We start from the raw sequence: 13,454 nt of genomic DNA on the forward strand, positions 1-13,454 counted from the left end.
TAAATAAACGGATAAATATATATAAAGAAATAAATAAAGCAAAAAAATTAAAAGTCCATATAGTGTAGATCACGGGCACCAATGGTGGAAATAAGTGGATAAAAACAGTGGTATAAATCCCAGGATTAAGGGCTCTCAGAACTCTCACCTCAAAATGAAGGAAAACAAGCACATCAGAGAAAAACTAGCCAACTCCACTCCTTGTCTCCAACCACCAGGGGGGTCCTTTACTGTAGCAGACTACAAAGCAATGGTCTCCATACCGGGCCAATAGGGGGCAATATACTGCATGTAAACACTACTGTAGTAGCCAGGAAGATATTCTCCATGGTATGCGGCTCAAATAAAAATAAAAGATATGGAGAGAGAGGGAAGGCTCTAATAGTGTAGTAGTTAATTAAAATGATGATTTAATAAAAGAAATACAAATCGGACTCTCACATTAAAAAAAGTAAACAACAGCACAAGAAGTAAAAATGGTGGTATGGCGTCTTCCGCCAGTCCTACTTCACTTCCGGTGGCCGTACATCGTTTCTTTATTCTGCACTTAGATTTTTCAAAGGACTATTTTTTTGGCATCTTTGCGCAGGACTTTTTTTCACTTGTCAGTCCCTCTGCATTGCACTCTGTTTAATGCTCTGGAATGGTGGGTCAGCAAACCCAGACCGAGGTCTACGCATCACCTGTCCAAGATCTACTGGTAGATTGCGATCTACAGGTTGCTGACCCCAGCCTTAGATAAATATTTTCCTTACAAAAGCATGTGTTCCATAAATAGTGCTTATCAGACAATTGTTTAACCATTATGACCTTAACCAGTGATTATTAAACAGAAAACAACTGGGATTGCCAAAGGAGTTTCTAATCTTTTTGGGCAATGTCTAGGGGTGACACTTGACCACTAAAATCTCCTTTCTGACCATTGATGTGCAACTGTTCCAACTGCAATAGTTCAGTTTCAGAACTATTTAGGTTATAAGACAAATGCTCATATCAGTATTGCATCACAAGGTGATACTGGCATTTAATGCAAAACAATATTGTGCATATTCAAGAATAGCTCTTGTCAAGACAATTTCAGCACATGTACACAGGATTGTGTGTAGCTGTTAATGAGGCCAAATGATTCTTTTAATCTAGATAACAGAGATAAGAAAATGGGGGCAAATCCATTCCATTGGCTAGTCTGCAGTGCGGAGCGGAGGCTTTTACTCACTTTATTTGGCAAATATTTGCTTCACTCTGGAAAATAGTGATCTGTTAAAATATAATCCAAAAGACCATTTACTAGTCCACTGTAGAGCAGAATTGCAGGTTACACAGTTGCCCCCATATAATAAGACCATGCTTTAAGGAAGAACAGTCTGTCTGTCAATGGGTGACCTACAGCACCCAATGAGTGCCTGTATTTTATTTATATTAATTCTTTAGCATTAGTGAGGGACTGATAGATGCTTTAAATACTACAGTAAATCTTCAAACAGGAGCACCTTCACGTGCATATTTGTGAATTGTGTTAGTAAGTATTTTATATGAAGCAACTTTAATGTTAGGTTTAGTCTTTAAACAGATTCAAATGACTTGTAATAATTACCAGACTTTGCACACTTTCCTTATAGGTCGGACTCATATCGGGCATTGTCCTCATGCTGACAGGTATAACAGTTCTTGCTGTTGGGTTTCTGGTGCCACCTAAAATCGAAGCCTTTGGAGAAGAAGATTTTGTTGTTGTGGACAATCATGCTGTCCAGCTCAATGGAGCACTTGATGTTTGTAAATTGTCAGGTGCCATTATGTTTTGCATTGGAGGAACAACACTGGCAGCATGTCTTCTGATGTCTGCTTTTGCTAAGAGTTACTCCAAAGAGGAGAAGTACCTGCAACAAAAATTTAAAGAGAGAATAGCAGACCTTAGGGCTCATGTTCACCCTGTTACAAAGGCTCCAGCTCCAGGAGACTCGAAGATACCTGTCACTCTCTCCAAAGTCCAAAATGTCCAACCTTTGTCTGAAACCTGACATTTACCTGTCATTGTAAACACCATTAAAATGAAAAGGTCAGCTTTTGTGTTACAGTAAAGTCTTATTTTGCTGTACAGTTAAACTGTACTTGGCAGGAAACTATATGAATAGGCCAAATAATACCAAAATGTGAAAAGATCTTGAGTTCTTGTGTCAGTGTGGGAAGCTTACCTACCTGAATGGTAAACCTTCTGAAGAGTACACATGTTAACAGTCAGTAGGCCCCATCAGTAGTCCAACGTGACAACAGAAACATACTGCTTGTTTGTGTTTTTCTTTACTGTCGCTTACTATGTGAACGCATTAGGTGCACAATATGATCACAATTAGTACCAGCTATATAGGAAAGGAACACATTTCTGTAATGAACAGCTTAAGGAAGGATGCTAAAGGCTAAAAACACACTTCACTTGCACAGACTACATCCTTGGACGTATGAATCATCTAGCAAAGTTAACTGCATCTCCTTTTTCGGCTAGTTTATGTGTTTTTACTATTTATTGTGCTGTTTTTTACTTTTTTCTTTAAACAAATTATCTACTTTTTTACCATACTTTTTAAGGCTCTATTACTTCCATACCACCACATATCTCTCGACCTTTCAGATACAAATATGTGACACACATATCATTCTTTCCTCGTATACACTCAAATTCCACCTTTAGTTGGACTATACATTTGGATATATCAAGGGTAGATTTCCCTGAAGTTTTACTGGCCTGACCTTGTAAATGCCTTGTTGCTGATATTATCAGTAGGTTTGTTTTGTTTTTCCAGAAAAGATGGCAGCCTTAATCATATGGTGATCCCCAAAGACTTACTGTTTGAAACTATGCTCCCACTGTCAGCAATTAACATATCCTATAAAATTTGTTGAATTAAGAGATCCTGTTGCCAGACTTATCATTTGAACAACAATCTTCCCAAAATATTACACGTGCATTTAAGGTATTGTATGCATGTTATTTATAATACATCCCTTGTGTAGACATCCAAAAGACTTAAGACTGCTGCTGGGCCCTGCCATCTTGAATGTGATGTATGCAGACTTAGAGCTGTCACTCAAGGGGCATTTTATAGTATTCCCCTAGCAGTTACAAAAATGGTTATATAGGGAGAAGAAGAGCTGGGCTAGCATAGAGAGTAATTAAACACTTTCAGTGGAGGAGGAGGCTATGTCATGGCAGAACAAATTTGGAACTGTGGCAGTACTAGGGAATTCACTCTTCCGTGAGTAGGCATATTCCCCAGCAATTTCAAAGGCACATTGCACAATATTGAAACAAAAATATATGGAAAGCTAAAATGGTGCAAGTACGCATTTAAAACTCTTTAACTTTTTATGGATTACCTGTTTTTTTTTAAGTTGATGGCAGGGTCTCTTTAACTTCTTCAGCATTTGTTGAGGAGTATTCACACTAGTAGTTTTAGCCATGTCTTAATTAGTATTAGACACACTGGTCCTAAGACAGTTTTTGCTACAGCTTCCATGTTAAAGTCCAACTGAAGTCTCACACCGTATTTTCTCATTATAGTTTGTATCCCTGCAAACAGGGATTTTAAAGCCTATATTTAAAAAAAAAAATAACAAACATATTATACTTACATGCTCTGTGCTCTGTGATCTCTGCTGTCCCAATCCAGTCTGTGTAGTTAACATGTGTGAGATGGCTGCAGCCTTGCACCACTCCATTCCAAAGGGTGTAGCTTGTGGAGTGATGTAAAGCTGAGGCCATCTCACACAACTACACAGACCGGATTGGGAGAGCAGTGTTTTTTTATGTTGGCACCCCATTCCTGAGCACCAGTGGGACCATACATATTTCCATTTTTTTCTTAGAGCAGCACTACAATTATAAGCCGCTTCCTATGGTGGCGCACCTGCGGGTTCGCTCTCGAGGTGTGCTGCATGTGTACACATCTCTACCGCCCCCTGCTCCCTCCTCACAGCACTTGATTGACAGCATCAGGAGTCAATGGCTCCTGCTGCTTCTGAACCTCTGGGAGGGGACAGAGAACCAGCACTGCTGCAGATGGGCACAGAGCTGGAATGATGCATGAGCGGTGGGGGGGGGGGACAACTAGTGGACGTTTTTTTTACCCTAATGGAGGTAATACTTTTAGGTAAAAACCTTTTGGCTTTAGAACTGCTTTAACTTGTATTGTTGTTTTTGGAAATACCTTGAAATACTTCTTATCATAATGGTAATGCACTTCCTGCTATCCCATTTCTGGTCTCTAAGTTGGCATAGGTGAGTATCCGCTACCCTCCTTGTTTAAAGCTTCATCACAAAGAACTGAAGAGAGGGGTTGGATCTGACCATGTCAGTTAGAATACTAAATGCACCAAGTCAGATGTTAGTGCTTTCTAAACTGCATAGCCATGCTTTGACATTGTGCAACTGCTATAACATGAACATGGAGGAAAAACTATGACAGTAGAGAATGTTAGTATTATGTCTCCCAAATTGGATTTCCATTTCTGAGACTTCAGTTGGACTTTTAATGTGTTTTTCTGCCACAAGTAAGAAAATGTAAGCTTACTTTAACATTGTCAGATTAATAATTGCCTAATGGAAAGAGATGAGCATAGATCTCTAGTTGGTGGAAGCCTATAGACAGCAATTATGGAAATTTGATTCAGTAAAAAAAAGCTAAAACCTGAATTCATTAGTGTATATAAATGAAAACACGTAAACAAGTATTATGCGTACATGCTCTCTGTAAATGCCAGTTCAGTTGAGTATGCACTTTGCCTCTAGGGTATAATATAGTCAACAAGAGAAGGATACGGCTTTGACTGAGAGCATCATTAAAAGTGAGAATATTATTCAACAGACTCTCCCTAATGTGTTCTATTTTATATCATCAGGATTACAGGCGTCTCTCCTGCCTGCTTTAAGTCTAGTATTCATTATGGAACAATCATTTAGAGAATATAAGAACTCTCAGGGACTTTTATGAAGATAATATATTAACAGTTCTGATGTGCTCAAGAGATCACAGCTCACTATTACATACTGCAACAAAATAAAAAATAGTCAAAAATTGTAAATTTAGTAAAACATGGTTGCAGAATAAATATTACTGGTAGTAATACATATAGCACTATATCCTACAAAGCTATTAATCTATTCCAGTTTCATAATTTGCTGTGCTTCTGCCTCATTTGCTGCCTCAGCTAATCGAACTGTAATAGTTGCTTATACACTTCTGCGTTTTATCGCTGAAATGTAGGCAGCTGTTATACTCTTGACTGTGCAGCCATCTGCGAAAAGTAACATTTTCAGCACTTTGCCCTGTGACTCCAGTCGATGTATGAGTGCTAAAAAAGAAAGCATCAAAAACAGCTAATGTGCTGTTAATGTCTCCAATCTGAACATTGCTTTCAAGTCCCTTTGAAAGCAATTCAGCATTACTTGGATAAAAAAATATATCCTTTTTCATTCTGCTTGTGGCTTCTGCAAGGGCAAACTGACCTTGTATATTTTTTCTTTTTTAATATCCTATCTTTTTATCTCTCAGATAACTCAAATAAATGGTCCAAGTTTTCTAAATTTGTATATCTGATTGGATTAAAACGTCACTAGTTAATCTATAAATTTGAAAACTAGTAGCTGTGAAGTTTAGTTTACTTCTACATAGAGAATGATTTTTGCTACCAAAGTATGTTGTTCTAATACACTTGTACTTTTGCACATTCACATGCCCTCTTTCATTATTCTTGATATATAGGGAGACTCCATCCAAACTGAAAAATACTGTTTTGGGATAAGCATTCTGAATTGAAACCAAACCCTAATGCCCTGTACACACGGTCGGGCTTTCCGACGACAAAATCCGTATGATTTTTTCCAACGGATTTTGGCCCAAACTTGTCTAGCATACACGCGGTCGCACAAAGTTGTCAGAAAAATTGATCATTCTGAACGTGGTGATGTAGAACGCGTACAACGGGACTATAAACGAGCCAATAGCTTTCAGCTCGTAATTTATTCTGAGCTCGGAATTGTCTACACACGATCGGAATTTAAACGATTGGATTTTGTTGTCGGAAAATTTTAGATCCAACTCTCAAACTTTGTGTGTCGGAAATTCAGACCGAAAAAGTCCAATGCAGCCAACACACGTTTGGATTTTCCGACAACATGATCCGATCGCATGTTTTCCGTCTGAAATTTTGACTGTGTGTACAGGGCATAACAAGGACTTAGTATTTATTTAGCGGCACAGCAGAATTACATTCTCCTTCTTTGAGTTACTGTTCATACTCTTATGTACCTTCTTCTGTGACCACACAAAGCCAAAGCATCTAATAAACTAAATTGTGTGGCCTGGATACAAACCAACATAAGCATTGAATGAAGAGCAATTTTAAGGCAATTAAAACATATAGAAATACATAAAAGAATTAAAACATTTTGTAATGGGCTTAATTGGCTATCTGAGCACAGGTTCACTGTACCAAAGTAAGAATACCTTCCTTAATCAGCCCACCTGAGATTTCATTTAAAAGCTGAACATTTCTAGGCCAAGTTTTAACTATTGAGGGTACCAACATTTTATTTCATTTTTATGCATGCGCTGCTTCAAGGGCGACCTGTATTAAAGAAATATCGCAACTGTAAGTAGAAACTTGTGTGTTGACTTTTAGGTAGATGTAAACTCAAACTGGGATACATTTTTTGCTATAGTGCAATGTTTCTGTAACAAATGCAATGTTGTTTTTGCTTAAAAAAATATTGTTTTCATATTTTTTATCATTTTTGGCATCTCAATGCAGCTTCTTTACTGCCTTATCCTGACTACACCTATAGTCCCTCACCCCTCCCTAAGTGTATGTGACAGGGTGTCAACACAGGAGAGCAGATGGGAGATAGGGACAAAACATTGTCATCCTATAACACAAATTACCTGAACAAGGACATTCATGGCAGAATTACCAGGTATTATTATAATAACCTGTAGATTTAAAATGATTGAAGATGACTTTTAAAAAGTTATTACTCTGTAATATGTTAATAATTGCATGGGGTTTTAGGGAGTGGGTTTACACCTACCTTAAAGTGGAACTTTACCCATAAGAACATACATTCCACATTAATAATTATGCTACCAAAATGAGTGTGTGCTGTAAATTGCCTCTAGCATTGCTCCTGTTTCTTCTTGTTGGAGGCTGACATTTTGCTGAAGCCCAGAGCCCCTGAACAGCAGTAAATCATAAAGCGGAACTAAACACATCGAATTAACAGTTTCAGAAAACAGATACATTCCTGGAATAACAGGATTGCTAACTGTCACATTTGCCTGTGTCCTTAAGCAAACTCTCTAACCATCAAATGGCCAGTGTCATAACTGATCATATGTGCAGCACCATGGTAGTTGCAGATCAAACAGAAGCAGCTTCCTTGACTGTAAAGGAAAGGAAGGTTTAATCCTGCTTTAAGGCTGTCAGCAGATCGGCCTCTACAAACTCAGCAGTGCCTAAAGATGGAGAGCAACTGAGCACGTGCAGGGCAGGGTGAAATGGTGCACTACTGGATTTTAAACAGTATAGACATTTATTTTTAATGTTTTATATAGCTATACCTACAAAAGGGACCAGCCTGAAGTGATCTAGCAGGGCGTCATCTTCTGACTAAAGTTCCACTTTAAAGATTCTAGAAGGGAGATCTCTCTGCCATAGTTCACAACTCAGTTCCAACCTTAAAATGTCTCTCCTCCTACAACAACAGGAATCTTCCTAACTAATATAACATTATTTAAACATTCATTAATGTAGGTGGGCATCTGTCTTAACTGCCATGTGTAGAATTGCACAAATCCATCACTGGAATCCCTGCAAACACAGTAGGTAACTCTCCAGCATTTTGTTAAACTGATGGTTTGACAGGGTTAGTGGTTTCCACAACACACTGCTATGATCTACTGCCATTTATAATTAAAGCATGTACTGTATAGGATATATTTAAGTATGCCATTGTGAAAACACTTCTATTCTACTCTATTCTTACACACAGGCATTTCCATATGTAGGCACTGTACTCTTGACTTATAGTTTTTATTTTCTTAAAAGTAGTATAGTATCTATTTTTATTATCTAAATGTCCTCCTGTTTTGCAATAATTGCTTTGTCTTCTAATTTAAATTAGAATAGCGAATTACAAATTATTAAAACAAAACACAAATGTATTTTTCTTCAAACATTCATATGTAAATATGACATATTTAAAGAGAATTTGTACCTAAAATTTATAAAGTTTTCTTTTAACCGCAGTCACCCATAGGTCTTCATATATAGTACCTTCAGTTATCTTCTAGAAGGACTCCGTAGCCCCAAAAGTTGGTCGCTATTATGCAAATACCAACCTATTTCTAGAAGCGGGTTCTATTGACCACTTAGCGGTGTGAGAGGCAACAGAGGGTGATGCCAAAACTCAATTTTGGAAACGAAATTTGTAAATTTGTTGCGTACATAATAGTTTTCTGGGTTGTGGGCCCCCAGGACTATCTATAAGGTAGTTAATGGTATTTGCTAGGTACCTCCATTTGACCACTAACCATGGTTTACTCATACTTCAAGTACCAGTGTGCATATATCTCAAAATAATATAGCTCTGTTAGGAAATACATATGTATTCATTTTAAAAGATTCATATGAATCGCACATGGTAAAGTTAACATTTAGGAAAGAATAGGAAATAATGAATTGGTTTGTTCTCTTAAACACTAGATCAGTATTGTATTTTTTCCTCTTTATTTGTTAGGTGGCATTCCTACATAAATAAAGCTATGGCCAGTAGGAATAGCCAGAGAATATGTGTTAAAAGTTCCAAAGAGCAGACTATTTTCACAGTAAAGAGCTGCCTAATTAAGGGTTTCATTCCCCAAATTAGTTTTTTCTTCCAGCAGAAAAATGCTATTGAGTATTAAGAATAAACCATCTCATTTATATGACAATGCACCCTGATAGCTAATATACCGTTTACTAACCATCAATATCAGACCTCCAGTTATTGGTCCAATACATCTAAAACATATGCCTAATATATAGATGCCTAAAAAGCTCATAACAGTGCATACTCTGAGTAACTTGATGTAAATTGCTCAGTGGTAGCAATTCTGTGCTCACGTGAAGTTTCCTGTAGGGATTTGTACAGAAATTACTTGTAAGAAAAAGAACCTGTAAGAACTCAAATATAGGAGCTGTCATTACTGACTTGTTTTTGGTTTTTAAAGCTTTAAAGTTTAGTCCAAAAAAAGTTTTTTCCCCTATAGCTACAGTCACACCACTTACCTATAATGATGTATGTTCCCCATCATGCAGGCTGCTGCTTTGTATAGAGATGCACTCTGCAGGGTGTTTGGTCCTCTTCCTGGCTCTGAACTTCCAGCACATTGGAGGTTCAAAGCTTTGGGACTTTGGGGTGAGCTGTATTCAAGATGGTCCAGCCTTTTCCCCTCCTCTCCTCTCATTCAATAACCATTTCCTGATCAGGCCTTTTCTGGCACTTTTTGTTTACAATTTTAAATCAGTATTTTTTGCTAGAAAATTACTTATAACCCAAAATATATATATATTTTTAGCAGAGACGCTAAGGAATAAAATGGCGATCGCTTTTTATGTCACACGTTATTTGCGCAGCGGTTTTGCAAATGCATTTTTTTGGGAAAAAATACACTTTAATGAATAAAAAAAAAAACACAATAGTTACCCCAATTTACTTGTATAATGTGAAATATGATGTTATGCCTGGTAAATGGATAAAGAAGGGGAAGGCAACCTTTTTCTATTAATAAATTCACTTTTTTACTTGGATAAGGCACTAGGGGTTTGCGCCATCCCCTTCTTTGTCTTTTGCAGTTCCATATGGAATATCCCCATGTGAGGAGGGCTGCATTCACTGGGCATTTTGGCCATGCATGGGAGATGATATTGGTTGGCTGTCCCTCTGACGAGGAACACTGAGCACTGGGAGTGTTTGACTGTCTTTCCTTGCTGAGTAAATAGATAGCTAACATGTTACGCTTTAACATTGCACACGCTCATGGAATGGCGACACATTACGGTACTTAAAAATCTCCGTAGACGCCGCTTTAAACGTCTTTAAAGGTTACCTATTAAGAGTTACAGAGGAGTTCTAGCACTAGAATTATTGCTCCTGCTCTAGCGTTCCCAGTGTAACCTCACGTGTGCTTCAAATTCCATTTACATATGCATGCGCGACGTACATATGCATTTGCTTCTGCACTCGAGCACGGAAGAATGGGAGCGCTTTAAAAAATTTTTTTATTTATTATACTTTTTATTTTTTATTTTTACACTTTCCTTTGATTAATTTTTTTGATCACATATATTCCTATTACAAGGAATGTAAACATCCCTTGTAATATAAATAAAGATGGCAGATTCTCTTTATGGAGAGATCTGGAGTCAAAAGGACCCCAAATCTCTTCTTTACATTTAAAGCAAAAGATAAAAAGAAAATAATAATTTTGATCTTTCACTTTAAAAAATATATTTTTTTTTCTTCCAGCCTGGACCATAAGCGACATCATAACATTGTTCCAGTCCTCCAAGGTCATAGAGTAGATCAGAGAGTGTTAACTTTTTGATCACCTATGGGAGCAGATGGCTGCCGTGGGATTGTTTTTTTTGGAAAACCGGCGGAAACGTAAGCCTGAGAAACATCTGCGAGCAGCAGGAGGGGGGACGTCTTCTCCCACCCCTTCGGAAACCGTTCCAGTGGGTCATGAGCTGCATGGACTGGTTTCATGATAAAGCTGGCCACCTGCAGAAAAAAATGATACCAGGGTTATGGCTGATATCTTCAGCGGTAATCCTGATAAACCACTTGCCGATCACATTGTATTTATATGTATTGTGGTCGGCAAGTGTTTAACCCATGCATTGTTTACACTGAGTATAATGAAATCACTGAATGGAGGAGAGTCTGATAAATGAGAGGATACTCTTTAGGGATAGAGGGAAAGCTCATTATTTGGCTAAACTTCAGCTTTAAGGCAAGGCAAAAGAAGAACAATCATCCTTGCCTTGTGAAAGCAAGTGATAATGATGACAGTCCTGGATCTAGCCCCATCAAGTACAAGTCAGCAATGGTAGGTCCCATAATTCTGTATTGACATGTTCTGTTTAAGTGAAAGGTCTGTCAAGAATTTCTTTTAATGAAAAACTATTTTTAAACACGAATAGCGCTGATTTTTTCCAAATTCTAGTCTGAGTTTACCAGCTATTTTACAATAGTTAACCTTTTTTCAATTTGTTAACAGTTATCCCTGAATAAATATCCTAGGTTCAATTCACAATGCTAAAATGCAAAGATAAGGACCCTTACAGTAGGTCAAAAAAGTAACAGTTATTTTAAAATGATGTATGAAAAGTACAGCCAGATGTCTAAAATATCATTGTGCCTAAGCTTTGTGATTTGAGCCTCTTGGGTTAGACTACAAATGTTTTATTCCAAAAAATACTAAGTGGTTTGTAAACTATAGCAACACAAATATGCAAAAATTCAAATTACACAGTGCAAAAGTTCAAGTCCTTGTGAATTACTGAAAGCCTTGTTGTCTAATGTATATTTCTGTGTATACAAGTAATAATATATGTACTTGCACCAAATTTTCACTTCCCATGTAAAGTGATGTAGTTATTGTCTATTTAATATTGCTTACCTGTCAACAAGAGAGTGACAAGTAAAATTCCAATTATTGGAGACTGGTGGGCTTTGATCCCTTGGGGATTTTGGAGTCGCCTTCTATTTTTGTAGAGCCTGTTATAATTTAATTCATAGAATATATATTCATGCAATACATTGTTATTAGAAAGTAATTCAACTGGTTAAAATATGGTGGCCTTGATGTATCAATATAATCAATATAAAAGGACAAATGTTGCCCTTAGTTACCAATGAAGGATACCCTGTCATTTATGTAGGGTAGATTTGAAGAGTCTGATTGGTACTCTGAGCAAATGGGTTCAATGAGGTTTGAGTCACTGGCCTGAAAAAGTATGCATATCTGTAATGTCAGAGTTGGGTTAGACATTTTATAAATTAAAAATGTTGCTTTACAGTACAGGGTCAATCCATTCAAAAGTGTATTTTCAGTTATAGTTGGTGTCTGATGGGCTGGAGCCTTTAGGTATCTCTACTCTAGAGGGGAAATGTCTCCAATCCTAGCTTTGTTATGGCACACCTTGAACACCCATTCTTGTGCTACAGCATGGGTGTTCTGAGGTGTCCCCACTTCTCCTATTGAATTATGCATAACATAAAAAAACAATTAGGAAATGTGGTACCCCTCATTACGTCTGCTGCATGGATACAGCCCATGTTGAGCAATGAGATCTCAACATAAGAGATGTAAGAAACTGTTAGATGATTTATTGTAACTCTCCAGAACCTTCCATTACCAATATACCCATTTTGAATGAAATGACCCCTTAATGCCTTGTAAAAAAATATCTATTTTTCTTGTTTCTTTTATACAGTCTAGCCACAGTTCATGATTTTTTCCTGCGCAAACCAGTTGCTGCTTATTGCATCAGCTTTTCATCTGCCTTGTCATACTTGGCAATTATGGAACTAGGCCACAACTCAGCAGGGCCTGATCGCATAATCTGCAAGACACAAAAACAAATTCACAAATCAACAATATTGGCTGTAGAGGGAATATCTAGATTGTCTGAGTAATATTAATAATGAAGAAACAATTAATATAAAAGACAAATTTCATTTGAACATTACTTGTCATGTTATATAATGGTTTCCCATGCTGGTATGTTGGAAAAGATATATGATGCTTGACTAAATGAAGAGGGCAGATGAATTATCTGAAATGTTCCCATGTTTCCCTGTTGAGTTTCACATAAGTAGAAGCTTTTGTTTCTTATTGTCTGATAATAAAATATCACTGAGCAAGAAATCAGTCTGCATTGTATCATTGTTTCAAGTTATTTAATCTGTTTTCAGGTTTTTACATACAACTTTATAGCCAAAAGGCAATCCAGAGAAGGGCCCTTGCTTTCCGCATAAAAGCAGCAGTTTGTTTGCAAAGGACAGCCCCCTTGCTGATTCAGAGCTTCAGCTTTCCACACCGTGGGAAGATTAATCAATACTAATTGCAAACTTACAGGCCTAACCAAGCAAGGGGGGTATCAGACCTCTGTAGATAGACCACTGCTTCCACACAAAGAGCAAAGGACCTTCTCTACAGCATGCTGATAACAGTCGGGCTTTTCTATTCAGGCTCTAGCTGCTTTCTGAACAAAACAAAATGTAAAAAACTTTGCACACCTTTTGTTTTGACCCATCTAGAATATTTTTGGCTGATATGGGCCCTATTCACTCTTGCAGTGAGGTATAGTGTGAATTCTGGCAAGTATCAGATGCTTTTGGTGGCCAGAATGGCAAG

General features: G+C 37.4%; 1 protein-coding gene across 2 annotated transcripts in view; it reads left to right on the forward strand.

Annotated features, from left to right (window-relative positions):
* The window catches only part of NRSN1 (neurensin 1), a 67,328-nt gene extending 54,363 nt beyond the window's left edge, over nt 1-12,965 (forward strand). For both annotated transcript variants that reach the window (XM_077492269.1, XM_077492270.1), the window contains exon 3: nt 1,620-12,965. In XM_077492269.1, coding sequence (XP_077348395.1) covers nt 1,620-2,018 — 399 coding nt within the window. In that variant the 3' untranslated portion in view covers nt 2,019-12,965. The remainder of the gene's footprint in view (nt 1-1,619) is intronic.
* Nucleotides 12,966-13,454: the final 489 nt, after the last annotated feature.

This window comes from Lithobates pipiens, unplaced genomic scaffold, assembly GCF_037356315.1.
Source record: "Lithobates pipiens isolate NorthernLeopardFrog02 unplaced genomic scaffold, aLitPip1_a1.2 Scaffold_19, whole genome shotgun sequence".
Lineage (NCBI taxonomy): Eukaryota > Metazoa > Chordata > Amphibia > Anura > Ranidae > Lithobates > Lithobates pipiens.